General features: G+C 40.4%; 1 protein-coding gene across 1 annotated transcript; it reads right to left on the bottom strand.

The window, feature by feature from the left end:
• Positions 1-5,919: 5,919 nt before the first annotated feature.
• On the bottom strand, positions 5,920-14,896 carry LOC149297861 (serine/threonine-protein phosphatase 2A catalytic subunit alpha isoform-like). Its single transcript, XM_089488001.1, has 7 exons — positions 14,795-14,896; positions 9,091-9,300; positions 8,410-8,583; positions 7,893-7,982; positions 7,124-7,285; positions 6,902-7,020; positions 5,920-5,992 (listed from the first exon to the last, which is right to left on the bottom strand). The coding sequence occupies exons 1-7, from the start codon at positions 14,894-14,896 to the stop codon at positions 5,920-5,922; spliced, it is 930 nt and encodes a 309-aa protein (XP_089344127.1).
• Between the last annotated feature and the right edge of the window lie 11,525 nt (positions 14,897-26,421).

The raw sequence follows: 26,421 nt of genomic DNA, 5'->3' as shown, positions 1-26,421 counted from the left end.
AGGGCGGTAGGGCGCTGTATAGCTATACTTCGGTATACTACAGTGCCGCCGAGGTTCCTGAAAAGCTGTGTCTTCTGCTATGATCACTTATTGTCCTTTTCAGGACGATAGCCCCACTGTGTAGCTCAGCTTCGGTCAGCCACAGTGGTAAGGCAGCACCCTCTCTACACGCTGGTTTTGTCTGACGGTGAAGGAGTTAATCGCTGGCATCCCGGTGGCCATGGGGCAGAGGAAGCAACGTTCAGAGGGCGTACCCAGCCGGGGTACAGGTCGGTCCCGTCACAGTGGGGTGTGCCACTTTCTATGAAGTGGTTATGTGATTTTTCCTTTAAGTAGATCTCCCAACAGACCAGAGGTGTGCATAGCCCACATTCATTTTTTATTGAGTGAAAATATGGTTCAACCTGCCCAAAATGCACAATATGCAGTACTATTAATATGCAGAGTGTATAATAAAATTGTAAAATTAAAAATAAAAGTAATCACTTTTAAGTGACAGGTTTAGGCCACTTGAGGTGAGGTCAAAAGGTAAGTAATGCATCTGAGTATTGTGCACCACAGACAAAAAAAATATATTCTTGTTTTTTTTGGGTTCAGTGCTTTTCACAGATCAATCAGCTGTAGCTTTTGTTTCAGGAGTAATATTTATGTTTTTACTGGAATTTCTGGTCACTGTACCATCTGACCTCTGTAAGGCTTATTTATATTTTATACAACTGTCTTTGATCTTCCTCATACCAAGTATTTATGTTAAAGACAAAGGGAAATTCATTTAAAACACAAGAGCATGTAACACTTTACACACAATGTAAAATCTCTACTTCAGCTCCCTAAGGAAGTTATTGACAACCCACTCCTAAATTTCTACTAAAAAAGGCATGGAAGCAATTTAGACTTAAAGTGGGCCTAAACTGGCAGTGGTTGATTTTTCTTTTAAGGATAAGGTAACCCCACTTCTAAATGCCATTGCTTACATGTCGTTCCAAACCTGCAATACTTTATTCCAAAGTATTTTTATTAGTGTTTTCAGCAACATCACAGGCGCATGAAAAAAATTGTAATACAACATATCTTTCAGGGAGAGAAAAAATACTAGGCATAGTGAAATATGTATTGTCACCATTTTCTCAGTTAACAATTTGTCCCCTCCTTGTCCCCTCTCAAAGCTGCCCCGTTACGCAGATTATTATCGCTCTCTACTTCGTTCAAAGCCCAGTGAGCTGCGTATTCAAACTTTTCTTCTTGACTGCATTGTAGGTGACTTCCAGTCTGTTTTTGCTGCTATGAGGATGCTCATAACTAGTTTTTTTACCGCTTTTGCCGTTCCCTTTGGTAACATATGTAGAAGGGCTATTTTGGGGTATGGTAGCACTGGTGTTGTAAGCGTATTATAAGTTCAGATAAACACCTCGAGCCAGAATGGGCGAATCTTATGACAGCCCCACCAAACATGGAACATCATACGGCCAAATCCCTGGTGGCGACCATGTGCCGCATATAGAACAATTTCCTGTTCAGCTGTCAGTGAGATAAGCAATGTCACACTTCAGATAAAAAAACAAACAATGTAATACTCCTTTCATATAGGAGACCCACCAGAGACACCACATTCACTTCACATGGACAAATTAATATCTGTGGTAAACGATTTTAGGGTGCTAGCAAGCATATGGGCTCTTATAAAATGCGGACTCAAGGTGGCAAGCGGTTTGGTGTCCCAAATATTAAACGTGAGTCCATGAGATTTTTTAAAGCAACATAGCAGCTGGCAAATGTACGGGTACAGAAGATCATTTTCTTGTTCCACCCACAAGGGGGACGGGTCTGAAAGTGCCTCCTTAGGAGCTTGTGCGAGTCTGGCTACGTTATGGCAATATAGGATATTAGGTGCTCTCATGCCTCCTATACATTTTTCTGCAAAAATCTGGGTATGTAGTGTCAAAAAATTTTTGATAGGCCATTAAGTATTCTCTCAGAACTACAAATTGTATGGCTCTGAAAAAATACCTTAATCTTGGTAGGCCCATCTTTTTCAGTGAGGTGATTCAGCCCCACCAAAGTATCTCAAATTCATCCCATTTCTGAAAATCTTTAATAGTATTGCCCCATAATCTTTGTTTACGATATTTTACTAAGTTTTGTGTGTTTTTTGAGAGATACCTAAATCTAGAATAGCTACATACATTGATCTTTTATAGCCTCAACTTCACGGAGAGGCATCCCAATTACCATCGGTTGTGTTTTAGTATTATTTTGTAGTGTGATACTTAGCCATAATCAGTAACCAAGTATTGTAAAGGTTGCAGAGCTTCTATAGTGGTGGATATTGCTAAGAGAATGTCATCCTCAAAAAGTCAAATTTTAGGTTTGTTTTACCTCTTCTGATGTAGAATTAACTAAAAAAAATTGGTTATGGTAGTCAGTTCTACAAGTAAAATTGTATCACTAAGCAATGTGTCATTTAGCTGCCAGCCACCCCTCCCTCTAACCGACAACAGCACAGGTGAGCCTACTTGCACCAGTGCATGATCCAACCAGCTAATGTCCTGGACGGTAATCTTTTTTACAAAATAAAATCTATCCTGGAGTAACTGTTATATGCCACCAATAACAGCATCCTATCTTTTTCAGTAACATGTAAGATTCGCCAGACATCATACAAGTCGTATTGGTTTAACAGCGAATTGTGTACTAGGTCTGTTTCCTAATTGTTAGTTTGATGTGATTGTGAATTGCATATGTAGTGGATATTCGCTGATTCCAATATTGAATCAACCTAGCTGGTCTTTTTTGGGGGTGGTGGAACTGTAATTTCTTGCGTGATAGATATTCCCCAGCTTTGTAGCTTTTCCAAACCATCAGTCGGACAGCGTAAAGACTTTATGCTGCTGGTGATGTTAATTAGGAGCTTGGTAGGGAAGTAGTAAGGATTGGTTCGAAGCTCCTTCTTTTAGTCCATGTGAGAGCAGATAGGTCAGCAAAAAGAACAAGGGATTTAAGTTACTTAGGAACATTGGTCTTGTTTCTCATTGCCCCCATTATGCCCTCTTTTGTTCTGAAGTAACGAAGGCCTTCTATGATGTTTCTCGTGACAGTAGAAGGGAAGTATTTTGATTTCGGCAGGTGGTGAAATGAGTGTCACTGCTCCCATATCGTGGGGGAAAGTATGACAGGAGGCAACTTTTAAGGTCTGATGTTGTGGTTGCCTTATCCATCACTTGCACATAACTTTTTAAGAAACTCATCAGGTAGGTTGTTTCTGCAGCCTCTGTTGCATCTCACTCTTCATGTATTCTCAGACGGACTTCATAATTGGTTCTGTGGAGCAGGGCTCTGTGGAGGCCATACTATCGCTTCCAGGACTCCTTGTTCGTCTTAATGCTAACGATAGTTCTTAATGATTTTGGCTGTATGTTTGGGTTGTTGTCAAGGTGCAGCAAATTTGGGGCCAATCAGATGCCTCAGCATCGAGGAGACTTAATTCCAATCAAACCCCCAGCTCCATTTGCAGAAATGCAGCCCCAAATTTGCAAGGAACCACCACCACGCTTCACTGTTCACCAGGTTTCCTGAGTGCAAACACTCATTCTAGTACCGCTCTCCAGGTATACAGCAGCTAGATATTACAAATTTTGACTCGGCCGTCCAGAGCACCTGCTGCCAATTTTCTGCACCCATTTGTGTTTTAATGTTGCTTAAGCATAAAACAATATGCCTACTAAACCCCTGGCAAATGTACCTAGAACTGATGCTGTTCTGAAGGCAAAGGATGGCAACACAAAACACGGACCGTGTTTAGATTTTTCTTCTGTTCACAAAATCATTACCCACAGCATGAACTAGTAAAATAGAACGAGGGACAAACCTGCTTAAAGACCATCAGGATACAACTTATCCCACTTAAGGCCCCGCCAACAAATACGGAGCCGGTCAGATGGAAAACCAAGATTCCTGCCACAGACCTGAAATACAGTCCGATGAGCAGCTCAACACTTTCTATTTTGTTAAATGATAAAAATAAAAACTTGACAGTTCTATTTTGAAGGGTTTCTTACTTTACTGCATTTTTCTCACACCCGCCTGAAACATTTGCCCAATACTGCGCCGATATCAGAGCAATATAAACAGGGATTCTCTTGTATATATCTGTGGACTCCAGTACTGCCATGGGGTCACTGGGATTCCTGTAATAGTTATTTACTTTGTGCATTTTTATGGAATGTTTCATCCATTTTTTTTATAGCAGGCTAGAAACTTGATAGCCAACAGCTTACCAACACAGCCCAGCATGGTTTCTCACAGCTGCTACAAACCAAGGGCAGTAACCAGAGATAACAGTCCCTTCCAATGTGCTGCCAGCAGCTATCGCCATTGAATACTACAAGGCAATGCAGACTGGAAGATCAGGCATTCGAACAGCATTGGTGCCAACAGATAGCAGTTACACCAAATCGGCAGTCCATGAGCAAGGTCAGCCTGGCTACAGAAAACTCTAGACATAGAAACAAACCCTAAGGGTCATTTTGACACCTTTTTGTGGAGGTATTAGTACACACACAAGTATGTTACCAGGTTAAGTAGTAGGCTTTTATGCCTGTCCCTAAAAGGTTTAATTTGGTAGACATTTAACCCAATGTTTAGAAAGGAACCACTTGATTGATGAATTAAGAATATTAGCACATTTCCAAGTTCTAGAGTGTTTCTAAAGGTTACATTTAGTTAGAATTTAATATTGGTGCACAGTAGGTGGAACAATTTACCTGCAGACTCCTAACATGGAACAACCTTCTCAATGACAACCACAGACTCCATAATTCAGGTACACTAACCTGAATACAATATTGTGTTCTGTAAAATTATATTTGACAACCAAATCAGGGTTTGATTATAAATTATGTGCAAGCAACAAGCTGTTTCTCCATGAAAGCAAAAGCCAGAGACTAGTGCCCCTGTGCTCCTTTGAGAATGTTCTGAAACCTAAATGTATCCTATTTAATTTGGTGAACATGACGCAATTTCTTTACACGTGAAATTTTCTACCATTCACGAAATCATGAAAACAAAAACGGTAAATAGAGCACCTTTGCTACAGCCAACTTCTGCAGCAGCCTTAGAAATCTAAACCATTTAGAAATGACTGTTTTATTGGTTTTCTGGAATACAAACCACTTGTCATTGTTAGTTTCCAAAGTAAAAGTAAATTAAAAGTTTCACATTTAAGGACTTGGTTCACAAGTTTATTAAGAAAGAAAAAAAAAAAATACACCACAGCACTTTGCTGTAGTAATGTCTCACGGGAAAACAAGCTAGACTTGAACAGACGGAAGGAGAAGTAATGGGGCAAAACAAATGTGTAGATGAAAACCAAAACAATTTAAATTAAACTGTATTCCCTGAAATACACATTTCTGAAGTCACGAGGCAGCCTTGATACTTATTAAAAAGGTCCTTTAATCCCTTCACAACCAAGAAGACTACAAACGGCTGTTCGTCCCATGGTATTGAAGGATTTAATTTTCAGAATTTCTAACCTTATCTACAATCATGCTGAGTAAAGCTATCTCTAAATGGAAAGTTAATTTGTAGTCATGAAGTGTTAATGTTTACATTGTAAATTTTTATTTTGCCATCTCCAAGAAAGCAAAAGAAACTACAAGTAGTGCTATGCCAGAGTTCTGGGATTGTTTCCTTGAAAAATGTCACTTCAGCATGCAATGGACATGGTCTTTCTAGTGTGGTCTTGGACTGTTGAGACGAGAGGCTTTGATTTTTTTTGTATGGCACATATTTGGTCCATTTGAGAGCAGCATGTTTATAGGACACGTTAACGCTCTATCCCGACTCTGAAGTTACAGTAGCTGTTTCTGGCTCTGGTGAAAATTCTGCTTGTGGCAATACTGTACAACTGAAAAATTTGGTTTACAAGAAGTAGTCAGGGGTACGACGGGTAACATGTGGCTCTCCTCTGCGGGGTGCAGGATCAAACTGCAAGCTGAGAGATTAAAAAAAAACAACGTAGTTAGCAAAAAAACCCAAAAAAATTGCATAATACCAGACTGACCCAAACCCACCAACAGTTCATGACCTTAATGTCATACCCAGGGTGCTAACATGTGGCCTTTAATGGGCACATTTTCAGATCTAAGAACCATATATAGCCAGCTAGCATTGCTCAATAATCCATAATTTTAAGTATTTAAGGAGTGGCACTTGGTAGTACATCCAGAATTAAAACTTCCATAACAAAAAAACTCAATGTAAATGTGAACAGCTACATGCCGTAGCGCAAGACCTTACTTGTTAATACCAAGGTAAGAGGATTTCTTAAGCCATAATGCATTTGTGGGAAATCGGCCTTCTGCCAAATATTTTCCTAGATAGAATAGCTACTTGCGCAGGTTTTTAAAAAGGAACAATTTGCAGATTAACAGAAGGACGGCAAGATCTCAATCAGATACAACCGCGCTTGTGGCATTATGGAACAATAATGCCTAGAAGTAATATGATGCTACAGTCATAACTACTTATTGTGGTTATTTATAAAAAGCAAATAAGACTAATAAGGTTTATTTATTAAGACTCCAAAAGGATCTTAATAAATTCTGTATTCAGTTGGTTGGTAAGTCTATTCAACTATAGTGGTTGTTTGTATGACAAAATACGAAAGGGGGTAATAATCAAGAGTAAAAATAGGAGAACTCTTACAAAAAGACTTGTTACTTTTATTAAATGGTCCAAAGATACATGTAAATGCATGTATCAGAATAAAAAATGACAACTCTCCATTAAAAAAACTGTCACTGCTAATCTGCCAAGTATTAAGAGGCTGCATTTATGGTACTTTACGGAACTTAGTATTTTACTCTGCCAAGGCACTGAATTCTGTATACTTTATACTTACAAGGAATATTTTAGGGTATCATCAAGTTCCATTATAGCAGCCTGGTTTCCACAACGGTAACAATAGTTTGGAGCACTAAATATTGTGACTACATTCCGATCATGGCACCAATTGTATCCCTAGAAGAAAAGGTAGATTTAATATAAAAATCCAAAATGTAGACATCAATTTTTTTTTTTTAAGATATATTGTTCTCCCATCATAGACCTGCAATTATTTTACCTCCATCACCAGCTGATGAGCCCTAGAAACCAAAGTAAGGCCGTTGGCATGGTTGAATGTTTCAGAGATGTCCTGTCCAAAAGTGTATCCAGCGCCTCTTGGAGAAATGCCCCATCCGCCACGGTCATCTGGATCTGACCACAGTAAGTCACACATTGGACCCTAGAACAGGTACACATCTCAGCTTATTACAGTCCCAAATGCTTACAAGACTGAAGGTTTTGCTAACTTTCTAGTATACTTTTTTTAGAACATTGTTTGTAAAGCCAGTATTTACTGTTTCTTTTCAAAATTTAATACATTATATCGTGGAGACCTAGAGCAGACAGCTGCACATTAGGTATTTATATGCTTTTCCATCTCTGCCAGAGCCCGTGTAGAGTGTATAGAGTGTCTATAGTGTTAGCCGGTGCGCATGTATAAAAGTGTGGTGTTAGTTTGTATGGTGTTGTGTATGTTATATTATGGCATTAGCACGTGTGTATGTCGACATATAGTGTTCGTGTGTGCCAGTGTATGGTGTTAGCATGCCTGTACAAGAGTAGAATGTTAGCATGTCTTACAGTAAGGAGCATAAGACATTAGCATGCAATTGTTACTGTATGGTGTTCATGAGCATAACAAAAATACAAGCTTCTCCATCCTAGGATCAGTCAGCCAGACACTGACTAACAGTATGGAGTTAGTGACTTCATTAACACTGCCATAAAGTAACAGCTCAGCTATCACATGATCAGATGTTACTTAAAAATAAAAGATCCCTTATTACCTCATGTGGAACTTCTTGCAAACGATCTAGTGCACGTATATGATCCAGTGTATCAATTGAAGGTGAAAGACCTCCATGAAGACAGAAGATCTGTTGAGCAGAACAAAAAAAAAAAGTTTTCACTTGGTTAAAGACTGAGGAACTAGTTTGGAGGCACACCCTGTAGCCATTTTAACCCAATACTATAGTGAAGGAACAAGAACTTCATACTTAAAAAGGCACCTCAATGAGCACCCAACATCCACAGGGAGGTGCCAGAGAGATAACTAGGGTTTACAAATCCCGAAAGAGATCTGTGGTCATGTAATGTGCCATGATAGAATGTAAGCAATGCTCCCCTCTACCTGAACATAATAAGAGGTGTGTGTAATATAATATATATATATACATACACATACATATACACGCAAGCAATGAAATTTAGACTATACGCTCCATGTGCCATTCACGGTCTAGCGAGTGACTCCATCATAAGTTTGACTCATTGCGGAGGTAGGAAGACTTAAGAAATACATACCTGGCCATCCACCAAGGCAGTTAATGGAAGATAATCAAAGAGATCTGTGAAGTACTTCCAGACATTCGCATTTCCATATTTCCTCAAACATTCATCATAAAAACCATATACTTGTGTAATCTGTCTACTTTCATGGTTTCCACGGAGAATTGTTATACGTTCACGATAGCGGACCTGAAACATAAGAGAAGATCACAGCTATGAAAAAATACCCATGCGTGTAGAAAAGCCTACTACAACAATTCTTTATTACACACTACTATACTGTAGTCATAGGGAGGCATTAAAGTCACCTTAAGCCATAGTATTTTAAAGCCTTGTGTATGCCAAATAAAAGAGCAGGGCTCACTACCTGTTCCCCCTCAAATCTATTACCATGGTAGCCCAGACTTTTAAAAAGATACTGGAATGCACTGGTTGCTATGACATCAAGACAAGTAGGCAGAAAACAGCTTTTCTAAACAGCAGACAGCTAGCCAAGCTGCTTTGAGTACAATGAAGTATTTCCCTCATTCTCACCTGTTACCGAACATGCACTATTAACTATTTAAATGTTAAGACTGCACTGTGCCTTGCTGCTTGGAAGTGAATAGCGAAGCACAAGTATTAGCGTGTGTGTGTGTGTGTGTGTGTGTCTCTCTCTCTCTCTTAGGGGTAACGGGACAAAACAAAAAACCTTACCTTAAGTGCTACAAGTAGTGTAACAGTTTCCACTGAATAATATCCTCTGTCGACATAATCTCCCATGAACAAGTAGTTTGTATCTGGCGATTTCCCCCCAATTCTGAACAATTCCATCAGATCATGGAACTGGCCATGTACGTCACCACATACTGTTACAGGACACCGCACTTCCTGGACATTTGATTCTTTCGTCAAAATTTCTTTTGCCTAGAAGAAAGACCAAGGGTGATGCAAACCTTTAATTATGGTACACATGTAGACTGCAAAGACATTAAAGGACAGTAAAACTTCAAAATGCTGTTATAAAAGCTTTACATGTGCAAACATGAAAGCAGAAGTTATTTTCATTCCCCTACAAACAATAAAGATACAATCAAAATGTTAATCATGCAACTTGGTGGTGCCGGGTTTCAAAAATAATAAAAAATATGAAGGGCAAATCCCAAAGATGGGAACTACCGTATTGGCTCAATTATAGGCCGCACCCTAAAAGTTAGGTGCTTTTTTTAAAGGAAGTCCTGGCAAGGGAGATTGTTAAAGCACATCGAGCAGATGTGCCGGCAGCGGAGGTTGTTTACACGCATTGCCGCGGCCGGTGAATGTCTGCGCGATGTGCTTAGACAATCTCCTGTGGCGGCACTCCCCCCGTGGAAAGTGCTGGCAGGGGAGGCTGCCTCAGTGTATCGGAGAGTAGGATGCAGGTCCCCTGCAGCGCTGCGGGGATCTGTATCGTAACCATGCTGCCTGCCAGGAAGTGCATGTCCCTGGCGTCAGGCAATACAAACTGCGCATTCCTGCACTAAACCCCGAATATAGGCCGCATCCCCACTTAAACGGGGGGGGGGGGGGGGGGGGAGGTGCGGTAATTTGGCAACCTGTTCTAAAGTTTGAACACCAGGGTACTTTAACCTGGCCAGCTTTAGTTTGTTCACATGGGGATGGCACACTTCAAAATGGTTGTCCCACCAAAACAACATTATGACCCTAGCAGATCAGCTGCACCTTCTACCAACCTGGATCCACCCCCCCCCCTAAATATTCAAGTTTTGGGTGGGGTCCTCTTATAACGAAGCAAATACGGTACAATGCGCACCAGTCCTGTTTTTACGCAACTGACTGGTTGGCTTGAGGCAGCCAGTGTCAGGAACTGTTCCCATTTTAACCTCGTTTATCACATGGAAATCTGTTGGGATGAATGTCTGTCCTGTAAGCCAAGTAGCTGGGAGTGGAGAAATTAAATTGCAGAATCTCTCATTGTATTTTTGAGGAACAATTTTAGTGGCCGCTCTGTTATTGTAAGCATTAAACTACATGATGGTAGGAATTTTCCTCTAAACAGGTCAACACAAGAAGTGCAAGCTAGCAGAAAAGGCTAGAATCGTGTTCAAAGGTAATTTTGGGAGACTGAACCATGATTAGAGTACAGCAGGGCTCGACAAATCCCAGGCGCCAGGTCGCCATGGCGACAGAGAATTTTGTCCTGGCACCTAGGTTTTGTCAGCCTCTTACATCCAGAAAAAATTGTGGCTGTAAGAGGCTGAGTCACCACACGGGGGCGCTGCTGCTGACTGCCCAGGAGTCTGGGCAGACAGAACAGCCACACAAGCCCGCCCCCGAGCCCGAGATCACTCCCACGGAGTGATCCTGTAGGCTGAAAACACGGTTGCTGTTAAACCAGCAATCGTGTTTTCAGCTGCCACAGGCAGCTTCAGGGAAGGGGGTTGTGTGTTGATTGGGCCCCCACACAAGTGTGGGGACCTGACCCAACACCCCCCTGCTGCCTGATCGCTCCATGAGAGCGACAGTGCAGCGTTAACCCCTTCAATGCCGCGATCGCGGCATTTAGGGGTTAATTCCCGTTTTGTACGGGACTCTGCTGCTGGTGGTCTGCCTGGAAGCCCAGGCAGACCAGCAACAGCAAAAATGAGCCCCCACAAGCCCTTTGATGATTCCTGTAGGCATGGAAGCCTACAGTCGTCATCAAAGAGACTCCCCCCTGCAGTGGCTGGTCTATAGACCAGCAATTGCTTCCCAGCTGCCAGAGGCAGCTTCAGGGACAGAGGAGAGGGTTCTTTGGTCTCCACATGAGTGTGGACACCAGCCCCAACACCCCCCTGCTGCCTGATCGCTCCATGAGAGCGACAGTGCAGCGTTAACCCCTTCAATGCCACAATTGTGTATGACATTCGTGGCATTGCAGGGGTTAACATTTGTCCCCACAAGCTTGTGGGGACTAAATATCAGTCAATGCTGTGCTCCAATGGAACATCAGCATCGAAAGAGTTAAAAAAACAACAACAAAAAAAACAGCACTGACCTGAAAGTCCAGGGTGCTTCCAGGTCAAACGCTGTGATTTTAGTAAGTGGGCTGATGATGATCAGATCACTCCTGACCAACTGTTAGCTTAAAAAAATCCTGGCTCCTAACTTTTTTACCTGGCGCCTAGATTCACAACAAATTTGTCAAGCCCTGGAGTACAGAAGACTACCTTCAACAGATTGAGACTAACAGCCCATATGTGGGAATAGATGTGGAAATGGTCCAACGTTTTCTCAGACATTACAGGACATGCAGTAGTTTCAACAGGCAGAATATCTTCTGGCCTAGTAAACATGGCTAATGAATGTACAATGATGCCAACACAGTTTTAAGCTGCAAGGTTCCACAAGAAAATGCATTTCAGTAGACGGATATCTGTTCCAGGTACAGGTACATGCAGTGCACAGCAGCACTGGAGAAGAGGCCATGTTTCTGGAACATACATGTTACATATTTAAACATGAAATGCATTTTCCCAGGCAGTCGGTCAGCAAATCTTTGGAGCCCGCATGCACAGAACAACTGAGTGCACATTTTGTGGCTGAGCTCTGTAAAGATGCAATAGAACTGGGTTGAAGTGTCATTTGTATTTGAATTATATTTTCAATCTTTTTAACAACTATAGACTAACTACAGTAATGTGATGCTCTTCTTGCCCCCTTTACCCACTGTGGAATATAGAAACACAGGAAGTGATGGCAGATAAGAACTATTTGTCCAAACTATTTAAGTCAATGAAAAGAATGTATTGCATAAATACACCATCAGTGCTTAAAAGGCATACGTCAGCCATCGCATAGTCTTTAAAACGCAATTGGTCCCTTTAGATCCGTGGTAAACTCCACACAGACCATTTACCTATTTCCATAGAGCCACAGTCCGCCCTCCCAAGGTTTTTTTTTTTTTTTTAATTTATTGTAAACATTTCAAGGAATGCATATTAACCTGTTTACTACCCTATTGACAAACCTGTATATCCATAAAAGATGAGGCAAGATGCCCCTTATGACTTGTACGCAATGCCTTCCACATAGCGTTCTTGTTTTCTTGCCACGGTTTGGGAGATCATGTTGTCTGACAGCCTGGACTCATCAGCTGACTTTTGCTATAATGCTCAAGTGTGCATTCTCTTCTGATAGTATAAATACTAACCACCTACAGGAAGGTCACTGGGGAAGACAGACCCTGCTGGGATCACCGATTGCTCCCCCAGCAGGGCACTCATTAAGATTAGTGAATACAAGCATACGGAGCCATGCTTGCCCATTGGTGCATTGAGAGGTTCAGTGGAAACTGAAGTTTCCCCTCTTCCAAGAAATGGAAAGAAGACAGCTTGCCCAACACTAAAACTAAAAAAAAAACACAAAAAAAAAACACTAAAAACCAAAGCCTTCAATGCTCCCAAACCCAGAGCCTGTGGTGTTAAAAATACACAATAGGGTAACATGTCACATAAGTCTGTGGAACATAAAATGTGGGGTATTATTGTAATCATGAGATGTTGCATAACAAATTAGGTCATTCAGCTGTGGCAACTACCATGCAGCAGAAATCAGCTGCACAAGAGGGGGAAAAAAACAAAACTTAAAAACTCATAAAACGGTCTCTAAGGTTTTCATGATACAGCGTGAGCGGCAGATACAGGTTATAACTCCTAAACAAAAGCCTCACCCAATGAACTATAAGGGTTCACCTTACCACACTACCTTCTTTCCTATATCGGGATTACGATGCCTGCTCTGCTCACCATTTGTGAACTCTCAAAATACATGTACACCGGTTTCTACACCTGTATCTTAAATGTGGTATTGTACTGCATACAGCGGCTTTATTGATGAATGAGTACTCTGTGTATAACACACACATTATATTAGAATATATATATAATAAATGCATGCATGACACCACCATTTTACCCATGTCTGGTTACTTGACAATCAAATAGTTTCATTGCTAAATGGTACTGGTGGATGAACGTGCGTGTCATAATCAAGAATACCTAGTAATCATATTAACATTTCCTGATAACTGGGATCAAAGTAGTTAACGGCGTGACTACACGTGCAGTCGAGGGACGTTACAACGCGCCTGCGAATAAACGCATTCCTGCGGAGGGAGGGCGGAGGAAAATATAACCGCCATTTTAGGAGCCTCCGCCATGAACCACAAAGATAAATCCTTCTCCGCGACGTAGAATATCTGTGTCCGCCCAAATAACGACACGCTGATATAGCTTTCTGCGGGCTGTCACCTCCTGTAACGTTTACGTAACGCATTGACCTGACCGGCAACCAAACCAACCCTCTCCGGGCAGGGTAACAATGTATTACATCACGCCCCTACGCACCTCGATACCAATACTGGGGCGAACGGCATAACCGCATTGTGTAACGCGACAGTCAGCTGTAGAGCTTGCTTAACGTGTCATCTAGTTTTCATAACGAGCGAACATTTACTGCAAGGGTGAGGAATCTATCTGCCGATGGATAAAAACTCCTTGTAATCCCAACCTGGAAGCGAATTCGCCAGATTTGGTTTATTCCAAAACGGTGATTAAGGTACAGTAGGCCATAAACTGCACATCTAGAAACACAGGCCCGCACCTACAAGCCACTAGGATAGCGTCTTACTACCGTATTTCAAAGCAGCAAACACTGTTTGGGGAATGTACACTGATGTTGCCAAGTAGCTTAATAAAACCTTCTAAATACCCCATCAATTATGAGTCACATAATGGTCTATAGCCTGCTACATGTTTGTTTTTATTAGACGCAGAAAGACTAGCATATAAAAAGCTGGGGTGGGTGTTTCACAATAGGCCTTTATGCGGACTGCTGTAAAGCGATGAATTTAAGGTTAAAGGAAGTCATTGATGTGATATGATCGGCAATTGAAGACCTCAAGCGGCAGCTACCGAAATAGACAAGCCCCTCCATCTAGAGACAGCAAGGACACAATACACCTCGAAATGAGGCTTATGTCACGAACACTGAATGGGAAATACGCAAGGAATGGCAGCGTACGAATGTGGTGTACTCAAATGAATGAATGCCAACGGCGCCCAGAAAAAAAATGGCTTCTTACAAGAAACCTTTAAGAACTCCTCTTAAGAAAATGACTCCTCTTGGTCGCCGTACAGTTTTAATTTTACGCATACTTGGAGTTGCATTCACTATACTCTCTTCAGCTGGGGTGAGCAGCAATAGCCTTGGCTCTTGGCAACCCTTTAATGAATGTCTTACCTTAGGCCAGTTTGCGCATTATGGGAAACCGTAACCGAATGTACTAAAATAACCCATTCGCAAACAAGCCTGGAACGCTTTCCTCGAGCTCTGGGTCTCCACCTCCTAAACAACCTGTCATAACCCTCGCCCCGCTTACCTTTTCGCATAATGTCTTCACTTGGCTTTCCGTCAGCTGTTTGCAGTCGTTGAGTTGCTCGATCCATTGATCTAACTCCTTCGTAAATGCCTTCTCGTCCATGATGTGGGTTTACAGTAGCCGGCGACGAAGCACCGGAAGGGCCCTTTCAGGCCTTCTCTAGGCGACCAGGTAACGTATTAGAAGAAAACCCCCGCCGCGATGACAGAAAAAGGTCCTTATACTCAAACCGGCACACGAAACGGCTTCAGGTTTCGGCGAAAAGCAGGCTAAAGGCTGTGATATCCAGATAAGCAATAAATAAATATAAAACGCGGTATCCGCAGGGCCGGCAAAAATGAAAATGACTTCGGAAAATTCACAATCTTATCCGCAGCGGTCTCGGAAGCCCTGCTTGCTGTTTCCCAGCCTTTCCTACGCTCTGTAATGGCCGCCGTGACGTCACGCACCACTCCTTTATCACTCTTACCTCCTCCCTATGCCCGTCCCTTTCTCCCGCTCCAAACGTAATTTCCTATCTAAAACACCGGAAGTAACCTTTCGCCCTTTCTCGTTCAACTAAGTAGAGTTTGTTGGTATTGAGAATGTTTTTGCGGGTGTGGTTGCTGAAATCATTGCGCAAACACCACCGAGGAGTCTTTTGTGTCTTACCGGGACCTGCAGTGCATTTCGTATTAACGTTATTGATATTCATAATACAAAGCCATGGGTATGAAGAGTAATTATGAGGCAATATGATCTTATCGGTAGGTATATTTCCTAGGTCCCAATGTTGACCACTCAGAATTTTTCACTTGCTCCTAAGTACCTCTTAGGGTTGTGACATAACAGGCCACAGGCAAAGCATCCTGGACTGAATGTGGTTGTGGCATCAGTATTTAAGGGGCATTGCATCTATGAAGCACACTGAGGGTGAGACTGTCAGAAGTTTGCTCCGGGGTACAGTGACCGCATTTAGTCATTTTCCAAGACGCCTGCATGTCACTGACCAGCATGTGTAAATGGCTTTCCTGAAGAAAAGTGGAACATATAACCTCACGCAACGGCATCGCTTGCACATCCCACCTTCTGCAAGGCGGCACTTTACATGAGTTGGCCGGCAATATGTTAAATCTATACGTAAAAAAAGATTATAATAATACAAAAAAAAAAAAAACCCTTACATCCCATTGCCCTAGCAAAACATCTAAAATGTATAACCCCCTGCCCCCGTTAACAACCCCCAAACCTGTTAAGCCATAACTATGAAAAATATAGGGTACTATATGTAAGGGATGGATATGGCCTTCTAGAAGAAAAAAACAACTTAGGGTATTTTTGTAATTCAGGAGATGCAGCAACCACTGTGACAGTTTCTCTGCCGTAACACATACCCTGTGCAAAAAAAATCTAAACAACATAGAAGTGTTGGTGAAAAAAAAAAAATAATTCCTGCGGCCACCTTTGACAGTGATTGGTAGCCAAATAGCTGAATGAAGAGTGTCCAAATACCCCTGATAGCATAGTCTGGCTTGTCTGCGTTACAGAAATATATATTTTTGGTTTATTTGTTTAAAATTAGAGTTGCAATCCCATCATACCTAAGGTATGTTCCCTATACGTGCTGGGAAAATATGGAAATTCTTTATATTTTATTTATATATATATTGAAATCAGGACACCTGAATTGAGGAATTTGGAGGGGATTTTCCATCACTTTACCTAATTTTGTGATGATTCAGAGGGGAAAATATATAAAAAGTTAGTTGTTTTTTAAAAAATTTTTTTGCTAGTTTTTACTAAATTTCTCATCCAAAATTTTTAGCTAATTATCCAGCTATGGTATCAAAAGAAAGCCCTCTCTCTACTTGAACAAAACACTGTGTATATAGTTTACATGGGTACACTACACACAGGAAAGGGGAATAATCGCTGAATACCGCAAAAATTGCTCCAGGACTTGAGGTACCAAAACCCCCTGGAATTAAAGGGGTTAAACAGCACTTCACCTGTCAGCACCTTTGACTTGCAGTGCTGTTGAAGATTTTATTAATATATTTATTTGCATCTTTGAATTCTATGGTTTTACATATCAGGACATACCTTATTGTTCGATTATAAGACAACCCCCCAAAACCTGAATATTAATTTAGGAAAAAAAAGAAAAAGCCTGTCTCTTAGCCGTCTAGCCCCTCTGCAATTCCACCACGAACCCCGATTCCAGACTTATCTTCCTCTCCCATCGCTTTACTAACACATCTCCTCTGTCTGTCTCTTCACTGGCTGCCTGTGCACTTTAGAATTCATTTCTGAATCCTGACTCTTACATTCAAAGCCTTCATAGCCGTTCACCTGCTTACATCTCCTCACTCATCTCTAAAAACACTCCTAACCGGTCTCTCTACTAATCCAATGATCTCTTTATGTCCTCTGATTTCTAGCTTTCATGAATGCTTGCAAGATTGCTCAATGGCTGCCCCTTTCCTCAGGAATGCCTTTACTTGGCCTATGTACCTTTCTATCCGCCTTCAAAAAAACTTACACATTAACACCCTTCCTCCCATGGTCCTTTGCTCCCTCTAACTTGGAATCTCGTTTGAGCAAGGCCTTCCTCATCTGTTTTTTCTGTAAGTCAAATTCTTATATATTATTTACTTGTTATATCCTGTCTACCCATTGTACAGTGCTACGAAATATGATGGCGCTACATAAAACGATAAACAATAACTATTGTTGGCAGCATAGCTAATTATTTTTATTTTCTTTCTGGTAAACTGTTAGGAATATTTCAATTTTGATTATATATATATAAATATATCTATATATATATATATATAGGTTATCCTTTGATCAAAAAAATATATAGGTATATTCATTTGTATTTTCCACAGTTGCTGTGTTTAATGTTGTTATAGTAACTGGTTGCCTAGCTACACATCTCATTCTTCTGATATAGTGTATGTTATACTGGTTGTTCCTATAGTTTCTACTTGCTTTGTAAAGATGTCAAATATTTTTTTTAAATGTTTTAAGATAAACTACACACACAGAAAAAGGAAAATAGATGCATTTGTGGATCACCTTATTAACGCAATCCTTGTAGTTTTTCTGAAGGAAAGATAGATGTATCTTTATGACATCTTGCCAGACATTTACTTGTAAGAAACTGCTATAAGGAATTCTAATGCAAAATACTGAAAATACACCAAATGTCCTGTCTTTCTAATTTTCTTTTGTCAAAGCTACATAAGTACCATGAGCCAAACTAAGGTAGGGTATAAGGCTAGGTTTCCACTTGGGTATTTTTTGCAAAAGCGCCCATAATAACGCCAATTCAGCCACACGGCGTTTTATTAGTGAAAAAACGCTGCGGCCAGATGTTAGCTGTTCTTCAATAGGAAATCGCACAATGCCATATCCACTTGGCGTTTTTCTGTTTGGTGTTTTTTCAGTCCTATTTGGCGTTTTACTGCTTTTTTGGGCTCTGTGGCAGTTTTTCAAGATCGCAGCATGTTGACACTCTGGCGTTGTTTGCAAGGAAATCTTGGCGTTTTCTTCCAATAGAAGTCTATGGGAGAGAAAAACGCCATGTGGGTTTTGCCTTGGCGTTTTTTTTTTCCACAGTTACAAAAAAGGGGCAGGACCCAGGAAGAGGACGAGCTGCCATTTTCCCAGTACTGTGGTAAAACTTTTATCTGCTTGTACACTGTGTGCTGTCTCTGTAATTTATTAGCAGCATGGCACCCAGAATTATCTTTGATGTGTCCAAGCTTATTCAACAAGTGAGTATTCCTTGCAATTTGCACCATCATTTGGGGCCAATCTTCCTAGAGGAGCAGACATTCGGAATAAAGCATGCCTTACAAACCACAGAAAAGAGAAAAAAGGGTCCGCCGGGTCATGTTTAAGTAGAACTCTACCAAGGAAATGACATCAGGAGGGGGCAGATACTTGCCATTTATCCTAATCCCTTTTAGCTGGGTGAAAATTCTAACTTGTAAAGGCTGGCAAAACTGGGATCAGAGTGAGTTGAAGAAGTGGGGGGGGGGCTTTTTCCTCTTACAAAAAATGTAAAATCAATAATATTAAATATTTAAAGGGACCCTCTATTTCCAAGAGATCTCCCTATTGAGAGCACTGTAGGAAACATTTAAAAAAAAAATGCTGGTCAGCTTTGGTTGTGTGAGTGCTGTTAAGCATTTTGTTCCAACATAATGCATTTAGAGAAAATTAGTTTGCACAAAATGATGAGCACCTCATATTTGTCTGTAGTGCCAAGGACGTATTAAATGTTTCTTTATTTTTTCCATTACATATGTACAATTTATAATAGGTAACACACAGATAAATGTGTTTTTTAATACAAAATAAAGTATGTGTATCGTATGTATGGATATCTATACTCGTGTTAAAAAGAAAGTAAATCCTAATGGTAGTAATCATTTGTTCCTTAGTAGGTCTAAAAATTAGGTAAATACAAACTCAGATGAACAACAAAACATGACATATGACACCGTGTCATGATTTATTCAACAGAAATAAAGTCAAAATGGAGATGTCGTGTGAAAAGCACACTTTATGATTTAATAGCTTTAGAACAACCTTTAGCAGCAATAACATGAAGAAATTGTGTTTGCCCACTCTTTTTTACTTCAGTTCACTGAGGTTTGCGGGCATTTGTTTATGCACAGCTCTCTTAACATCCAATGTCGAGCCGGGCACGTCATTGGTCGTTACCTGACCTTTTTGTATGACGTGCTTGGCACGTTATTGCATTAAACTAGCCTCCTTGGCATTGTGTTAACACACATGTGAATGCTCCAGACCAGCAAACTGCCAAAACTTTGGCTTTTATAGATGTGGCCTTACTTGTTGATGATCAATTAATTAAGGGCATTTGATTAGCAGCACATGTCTTCTACTTAGCATCTTAACTCCTATGAAAGCAGTATGGTTGTACTTAGTTTATCACACATGGCTTCTCCATTTTGGCTTTATTTTTGTTGAAATATTTAATGTGTTGTTCTTCATCTGAAGTTGTAGTTACCTAATTTTTAGGCCTGCTAGGGAACAAATGATTGCAACTTATATAAAATCATACAATTCAAAAAGGGTGTACTCTTATTTTTCACACGACTAAATGTCTGTATACCATGCAATATGTTGTGCCCGACCATATGTCAAATGGCTTTATTACTCTTTGCTTTTTTGCAATGATACTATTATATCGTGTGATGTAGTCATCATTTGCCTTAATCAAGAAACCTGTGGATAAAGATATACACCGATCAGCAAAAACATTATGACTACCTGCCTAATATTGTGTAGGTCCCCCTTTTGCCTTCAAAATAGCCCTGACCCGTCAAGGCATGGGCACCTCTAAAGGTGTGCTGTGTTATTTGTCACCAAGACGGTAGCAGTAGAACATTTAAGTCCTATAAGTTGCGAGGTGGGATCTCCATGGATGCATCCTGGTGCCATGTGTTCTCCAGGTAAGGGACACACACGCACGTAGCCATCCACATGATGTAAAAGAAAACGTGGCTCATCAGACCAGGCCACCTTCTTCCATTGCTCCGTGGTCTGGTTTTTATCCTCACATGCCCATTGTAGGCGTTTTGGGCAGTTGATATGGATTAGGATGGCACCCTGACTGGTCACACACAATAAATTGTGATGCACTGTGTTTCCTGGCATCAATTCTATCAGAACCAGCAATCTGAGCTACAGTAGATTGTTTGTTCCATTTGATCACAAGGGCCAGCCTTCGTCCCCACGTGCATCAATGAGCCTTGGCCACCAATGACCCTGTTGCCGGTTCCTGGCTTTTCCTTGCTTGGACCACTTTTGATAGGTACTAACCACTGCAGACTGGGAATACCCTGCCATCACAATTTGGCCCTTGTGAAAGTCGCTCAGATCTTTACGCTTGCCCCTTTTTTACACATCAGCTTTGAGGACGAAATGTTCACTAGCTGCCTAATATATCCCACCCACTGGCAGGTGCCATGATAACAAGATTATTAGTGTTATTCACTTCATAATCATGGTCATAATGTTATGGCTTATTGGTGTATGTTTCCATAAGTAAAATGTAAACATACTGCAAAGCAAAATATTACGTTAGACTTTTATAGTTAGTGTCCGAGTCTCGGTCTTTGCTTTTACTTCTTAAGACAATGTTAAAATGTATTTCTGCCAACAAACGTGTCTCATCTATGCACACATGACTCATACAGTCATAACTGATACTGCCTCTTCTTTTACCTATCATAACTACTCACATCATATTTTATTCACCACCTAAGAAGCTGTAATTTAACATCTACTGTCTATAAATGTCAATACCCACTTGCTGAATAACAAAAAATACAAGTAGTCAAATAAGTTGTTCAATAAATAAAAAGTAACTTCACCATAATATTAAAGGATATTCAAGTAATATACCCAGAGGTACAAGCTGGAACTATCCATGAATGATATTTAGTTTGCTAGCTTTAACTGGATAAATACAGTCTTGTGTCTTGCATCTTAAAATAATACAGATAAAACACCTATTGATTTATCTCACAAGGAGATAAACCACCTACTTCCTCAAGTGGTTTTTGCCATCTCAGAGTCTCATGGTGAAAGTTTAGATTCTCAGGGTCACACAGTCTGGAGCTGACACCTTCCTATTCCCCCTACTGTTATTATATATGACTGCCAACTGGTGTTTTTGATACCAGTAAGTTATAGTTGAGATATCTAGGAAATGGGCACAGACTGACCAGATGTCAAAATGAAAAGAAACAAAAATGTGCACCTCCCAAATGTTGCCTTTTAGCCCTCAAACAAACCGACAAACATCTGTATGGGTGGTATCACTGTACTCAGGAGGTGTTGCTGAACACATATTGTGGTGCTGCTTGGCATTGACAAATACCAGGAGCTATACATTCATACCTGAAGTACGATGTGTGTTAAAAAACACACACAAAAAATGACTACTACACATTTTGACAAAGGCTGTTGATAGAATTAGTGCATGGGAAGTGTTAAAATACCACTATATCAAATATCCTAGGGTGTCTATCCCAAAAGACATCCGGAATAGTACATGGGACAGAATGACCGTATGTCAAAATTTCACATTGAAAAACTGAATGGCACATGCCTCAAATGTGGCCTTTTAGCCCCCAAATAACCTGACAAACACATGCATATCACTGTACTCAGGAGATGTTGCTGAACAATTATTGGAGTGTTGTTTTGAAGTGAGCTTTAAATTTATACCTGAAATACAATCTGTGCGAAAAAAACACAAAATAAATTACTAACACAAAGTTTGACAAAAGTAATAGTAAAATTAGTGCATGGAAAGTGCTAAAATACCAGCATTTGAAATACCTCGGGGTGTCTAGTTCTCAAAAAATATGTGGTTTGATGGGCTAAATTGAACTGACTGGCTTCAAAGATGTCCCAAATAGGACACAAGGACAGGATTACCAGATGGTTTTAAAATAGCAAAATGCTACTTGCATTTATTGCCTTAAAATTCAAATATAAAAACATTTCTTAACTCAGGACAAATCGTCAAACATATTTAGCAGATTCTTTCATTAGCTTTTATAGGTGAGTAAATTATTTTTCAAATAAAAGGGAGCAAAACTACCTTTTTTCAAATTTCACCATATTTTATAATTTTTTGGTAGGAAACTATATTATTATATTATAGATGAAAAAAATGGTAAAAAAGCCCTTTGTGAAAACACCCTGCGGCAGGCGACGGAAACCCCATGCACCAAGCAGGCCCACACTTGATTCCCCACCTTTCACAGAACATAAAGCACTGCTGTAAGCAAACATAATTTTGCCTCATTACTAATCTGTCAATTTATGGTTACAAGTGAAAATTTCAAGTAAGTACAAAAAAAAATAAAAATCCAGTGAGATTGTATATGCCACTTGATTATTGAAAAATCCATTCTTTTAATGTAAGAAAAACAATGTTAAGTGTTATTATGTTGTCATTTTAGTCTGGGACAAAGGAAATACATGTATTTCTTTATTGTGGATAATATAACATGTCATTAAAGTTCATGATAACAATTGACAATTATTGGAGCTCCTTAAGATGCGCAAGTGTAAACATATACAGATGGGTGCCTGTGAGTTCTTGGCATTTGCTTGAATAGCCAGAACGTATGACACTGTCTGACTGGGATGCTTCAAGTATACTCAGTCATTTTAGATAGCAAAATAGAGCGTCCAGAATTGTCTGAATATAAAGCTATGAATGACATGCTGTACCATCTACATAGACACATATTTCTTATACTGAATAAACAATTGCCGGGGTTATGTATCAAATGGTTCTCCAGTAAATGTATTTTTAGGGAAGAAAAGGGCAGTCTTTCACTGTTCAATTTCACTGCACTCAGTGGTGTATACAAAAATTTAGAAAATCCTGACCCCATTTTTCAGGGGGGATGGAGGAAGAGATTAGCATTTTATAAATACACATTAGCTGGATTGTACTGTATATTATGTCACACGATATGATGTAAATATGAAAAAATAGGTAATTGTATGTGTTTGTGCTATTGCCCCCTTTTAACTGTATTTTTTTTTCTAGATAACAGTAAGAAAGTACCTGGTCTTATATTTTCATGAAAAAGCCTGCGCGTTTTATAGCATAGAAAAACAGGGAACTGGAGAGCAAAATTGTGAAATGAAAGAAATAAAGTATAAATGGAGGTGTTGCAGGTACACATATTGCCTGCTCAGTGAACCCTCATCAAAACAAAATAAAATCACAGCTACATTGTGCTGTGTATTTGTGTTTGTATCTGTTTTTCATAGCAAATGCATGAACTGGGTAGGGCCCACACAGAAGACAGATCGAAACATGTCTCTTTACATGATTGAGGGACTGTCCATGACCCAAAAATAGCCACACACACAGCTTTTGGAGTTTACATGTGTTTACTTTCTGCTAATGGATGAATATTTGACCACAGTGTGGTAAGCAGTAAATCACATTGTGACACTACAACAGATAGTAAAATATACATTATATATATTAATGGGCATCTCATTGGCATTTTCGTCTGCCTACCACCCACTTACTAATGGCATTACAGGGAGAACCAACTAGTCACTGAAACAGTTTCTCTTTCTCGGTTTGTGGGAGGTCACAACTCCTTCCATGGGCTGAATTCGCTAGGAATAATGTTCCTCCTTGAGCTTCCAAAACTTCTCCCTACTGCAGTTATGGTTACTTACCCTCTTCCTTGCCATCTTCATTCAACAAAACCCCAGTTCCTGCTGTAGACCATTATGTGACCTAATTACCTACTGTATGGCATATGGTTGACTTATCCAAAATCTCTGCAACATACGAGACAGGCTAATCGTCACCATAGGCTTGCTCTTTCATACGTCAGAGGTGACCGAGTGCGGTTGTCAACTAAGAACATCAAGCTCAAAGTTCCCTCTTTGAATATATTCTATATTTATATTGGCCCCTCTTGTGTCCTTTAACGGATAAACCCTGTGGCGGATGAACTGCTTTTTCCTCCCTCCCTCTGGATACCTTGTGTGTTTCCTGTTTCTTTACTTAAACCCCTCAAAGAGAATTCTTAGGGTTCACAAACTGTTTTTAGGTGGCACATTATTTAAGGCCCTAACCTTCTGAAAAACTGATTTCAAACTCAGTTGTCTGGTAAATTCATTGCAACTTAGCAGTTTTATTTCCTGTACTCCAGCCTCCCCTTACATCCTGAGTTCTGCACTAGTACCATATCCCTACTCATTGTGTCTGGATCCTCTAAATCTTCTGTGCATTAACCCTTGGTAATTTGGCTGGCTGATTCCTGTTGCTGACCATGGCTTGCCTCCTGACCACGCTATTTACTAGTGGTTTCCTTTTGCTTATCCCACCTTGCTCCATAATCACGCTACTTGGTACCCATTTTCTGTTACTGACCATGGCTTGCCTCCTGACTCAACTATAATGAAGGCCTGTGTAGAACGAGTAAGGCCACGCCTACCAATGCTCTGCTCCTGCACTGTACCATGTTGCCAACACAAACCATTAAACTACAAAACCAAGGGGAGGGAGTGCAGGAGGGAACATGCTTGTTAGAATTGTTTTAAAAAGATTAACACCTGCCCAACTATGGGCAACAGCACTCATAGGGTCTGCCAGTCCTGCCTCAGTCATGCAGCCCTCTTCTTCTCCCCGAGGTCACACCTCTCTGATCACATCTGACGCTAGCTACTACAGTTGTAGCTACTTGTTCACAGCAGCTGTCATGCCAGAAATTGCTTGGCAACTGGAAGGCTGGCAACTAGCCAACAGAAAAGCCTCTTTATAGAGTTGTGCAAAACATAGTTCACAGACAAGATGCCCCCTAGCCCATGCCACTGTCCTAATTGTTATATAATAAACTGATATGGAACCCCAGGCCTGCCTAGGTAACCTCTACAACATACTACAATTACCATGATGGACTGGATCCTCATGGCAGCACACAAGACTTGTATACTCATGCAGCACGACAGCACTAGATTTGTGCAGTATGGGGCACTGTCTACCAGCAGCCCACCGGGCTAATCTACATACTGTATTGCTGAGATGAGAAAGCCGTGCAGCATACATGGTGCAGCAAGCCTTCAGTAAGGAAGAATAAGTGTAAGGAATAGGCACAGCTAAGACCACACATCACACTCAGAGATCAATGTCATAGAGAAACGTACTTAACTGTGATACTTAAAACCCCCAGTGCGGAACCCAGTTCTTCGGTATGGATTTTAAACCATTTCCTGGGCAATTTCTAGTAATCCCCTTAACTCTCTATGTTTATTGAGTACCCCTTACAAAATGAACATCCATAAAAAACTTCTATAAATATAATGAAGGGAAATGTAGCTTATAAATGGTATAAACAAACATTTAGTGCAAGTGGATTTAGCACAAGATTTGTAACACTATTTGCTTTATATTTAATTTTTTTTTTGTATTATAAATCCCACCTCCAGGGTTTCTTAATTGGATATGTTGTCTGACACATGAAGAAGGCAGTAGTTGTCAAAATTCCACAAACACCTTTCCCAAAATAGAACAAGAATCTAAAGCTTTTGCTTACTAGTATCTATTTTCAGCAAGTGATGAAGCTGCTGTGCTAAATCTGAACCTAATTGAGAATAAGATTACCCAAAAGAGAAGCTAACCAGCTGCAGCCAATAGGAGACATTTCTCTGCATGTGAATGCTTGAGGATCCAATCAATGCACATCGCCAAAGCAAGTGAACTGGCCTGATGAATAATATTTTCTTTTACATCATGTGGATGGCTGGGTGCACGCGGGTCGCTTACCTTGCCCCACCTCGCAATTTACAGGATCTACTTCTAAGGTCTTGGTGCCAGATACCACAGCACACCTTCAGAGGTCTAGTGGAGTCCATGGTTTTGGCAGCAAAAGGGGGACCAACACAATATTAGGCAGGTGGCCATAATGTTATGGCTGATCAGTGTATATGTGTATATGTTAAACTATTCATAGATAACTACTTAAAGACAAACCATGCATCTCATAGCATGATACAGTGATACAAATAAAAAACTTAAAGAACAACATTTTCCAATGATTTCACCATAAATG

This window comes from Sceloporus occidentalis, unplaced genomic scaffold (genome assembly GCF_023333645.1).
Source record: "Sceloporus occidentalis isolate IW3139 unplaced genomic scaffold, rSceOcc1.0.p SCAF_36, whole genome shotgun sequence".
NCBI classification, from domain to species: domain Eukaryota; kingdom Metazoa; phylum Chordata; class Lepidosauria; order Squamata; family Phrynosomatidae; genus Sceloporus; species Sceloporus occidentalis.
The sequence above is the reverse complement of the archived record's forward strand: the minus strand, read 5'-3'. Positions and strand labels throughout refer to the sequence as shown.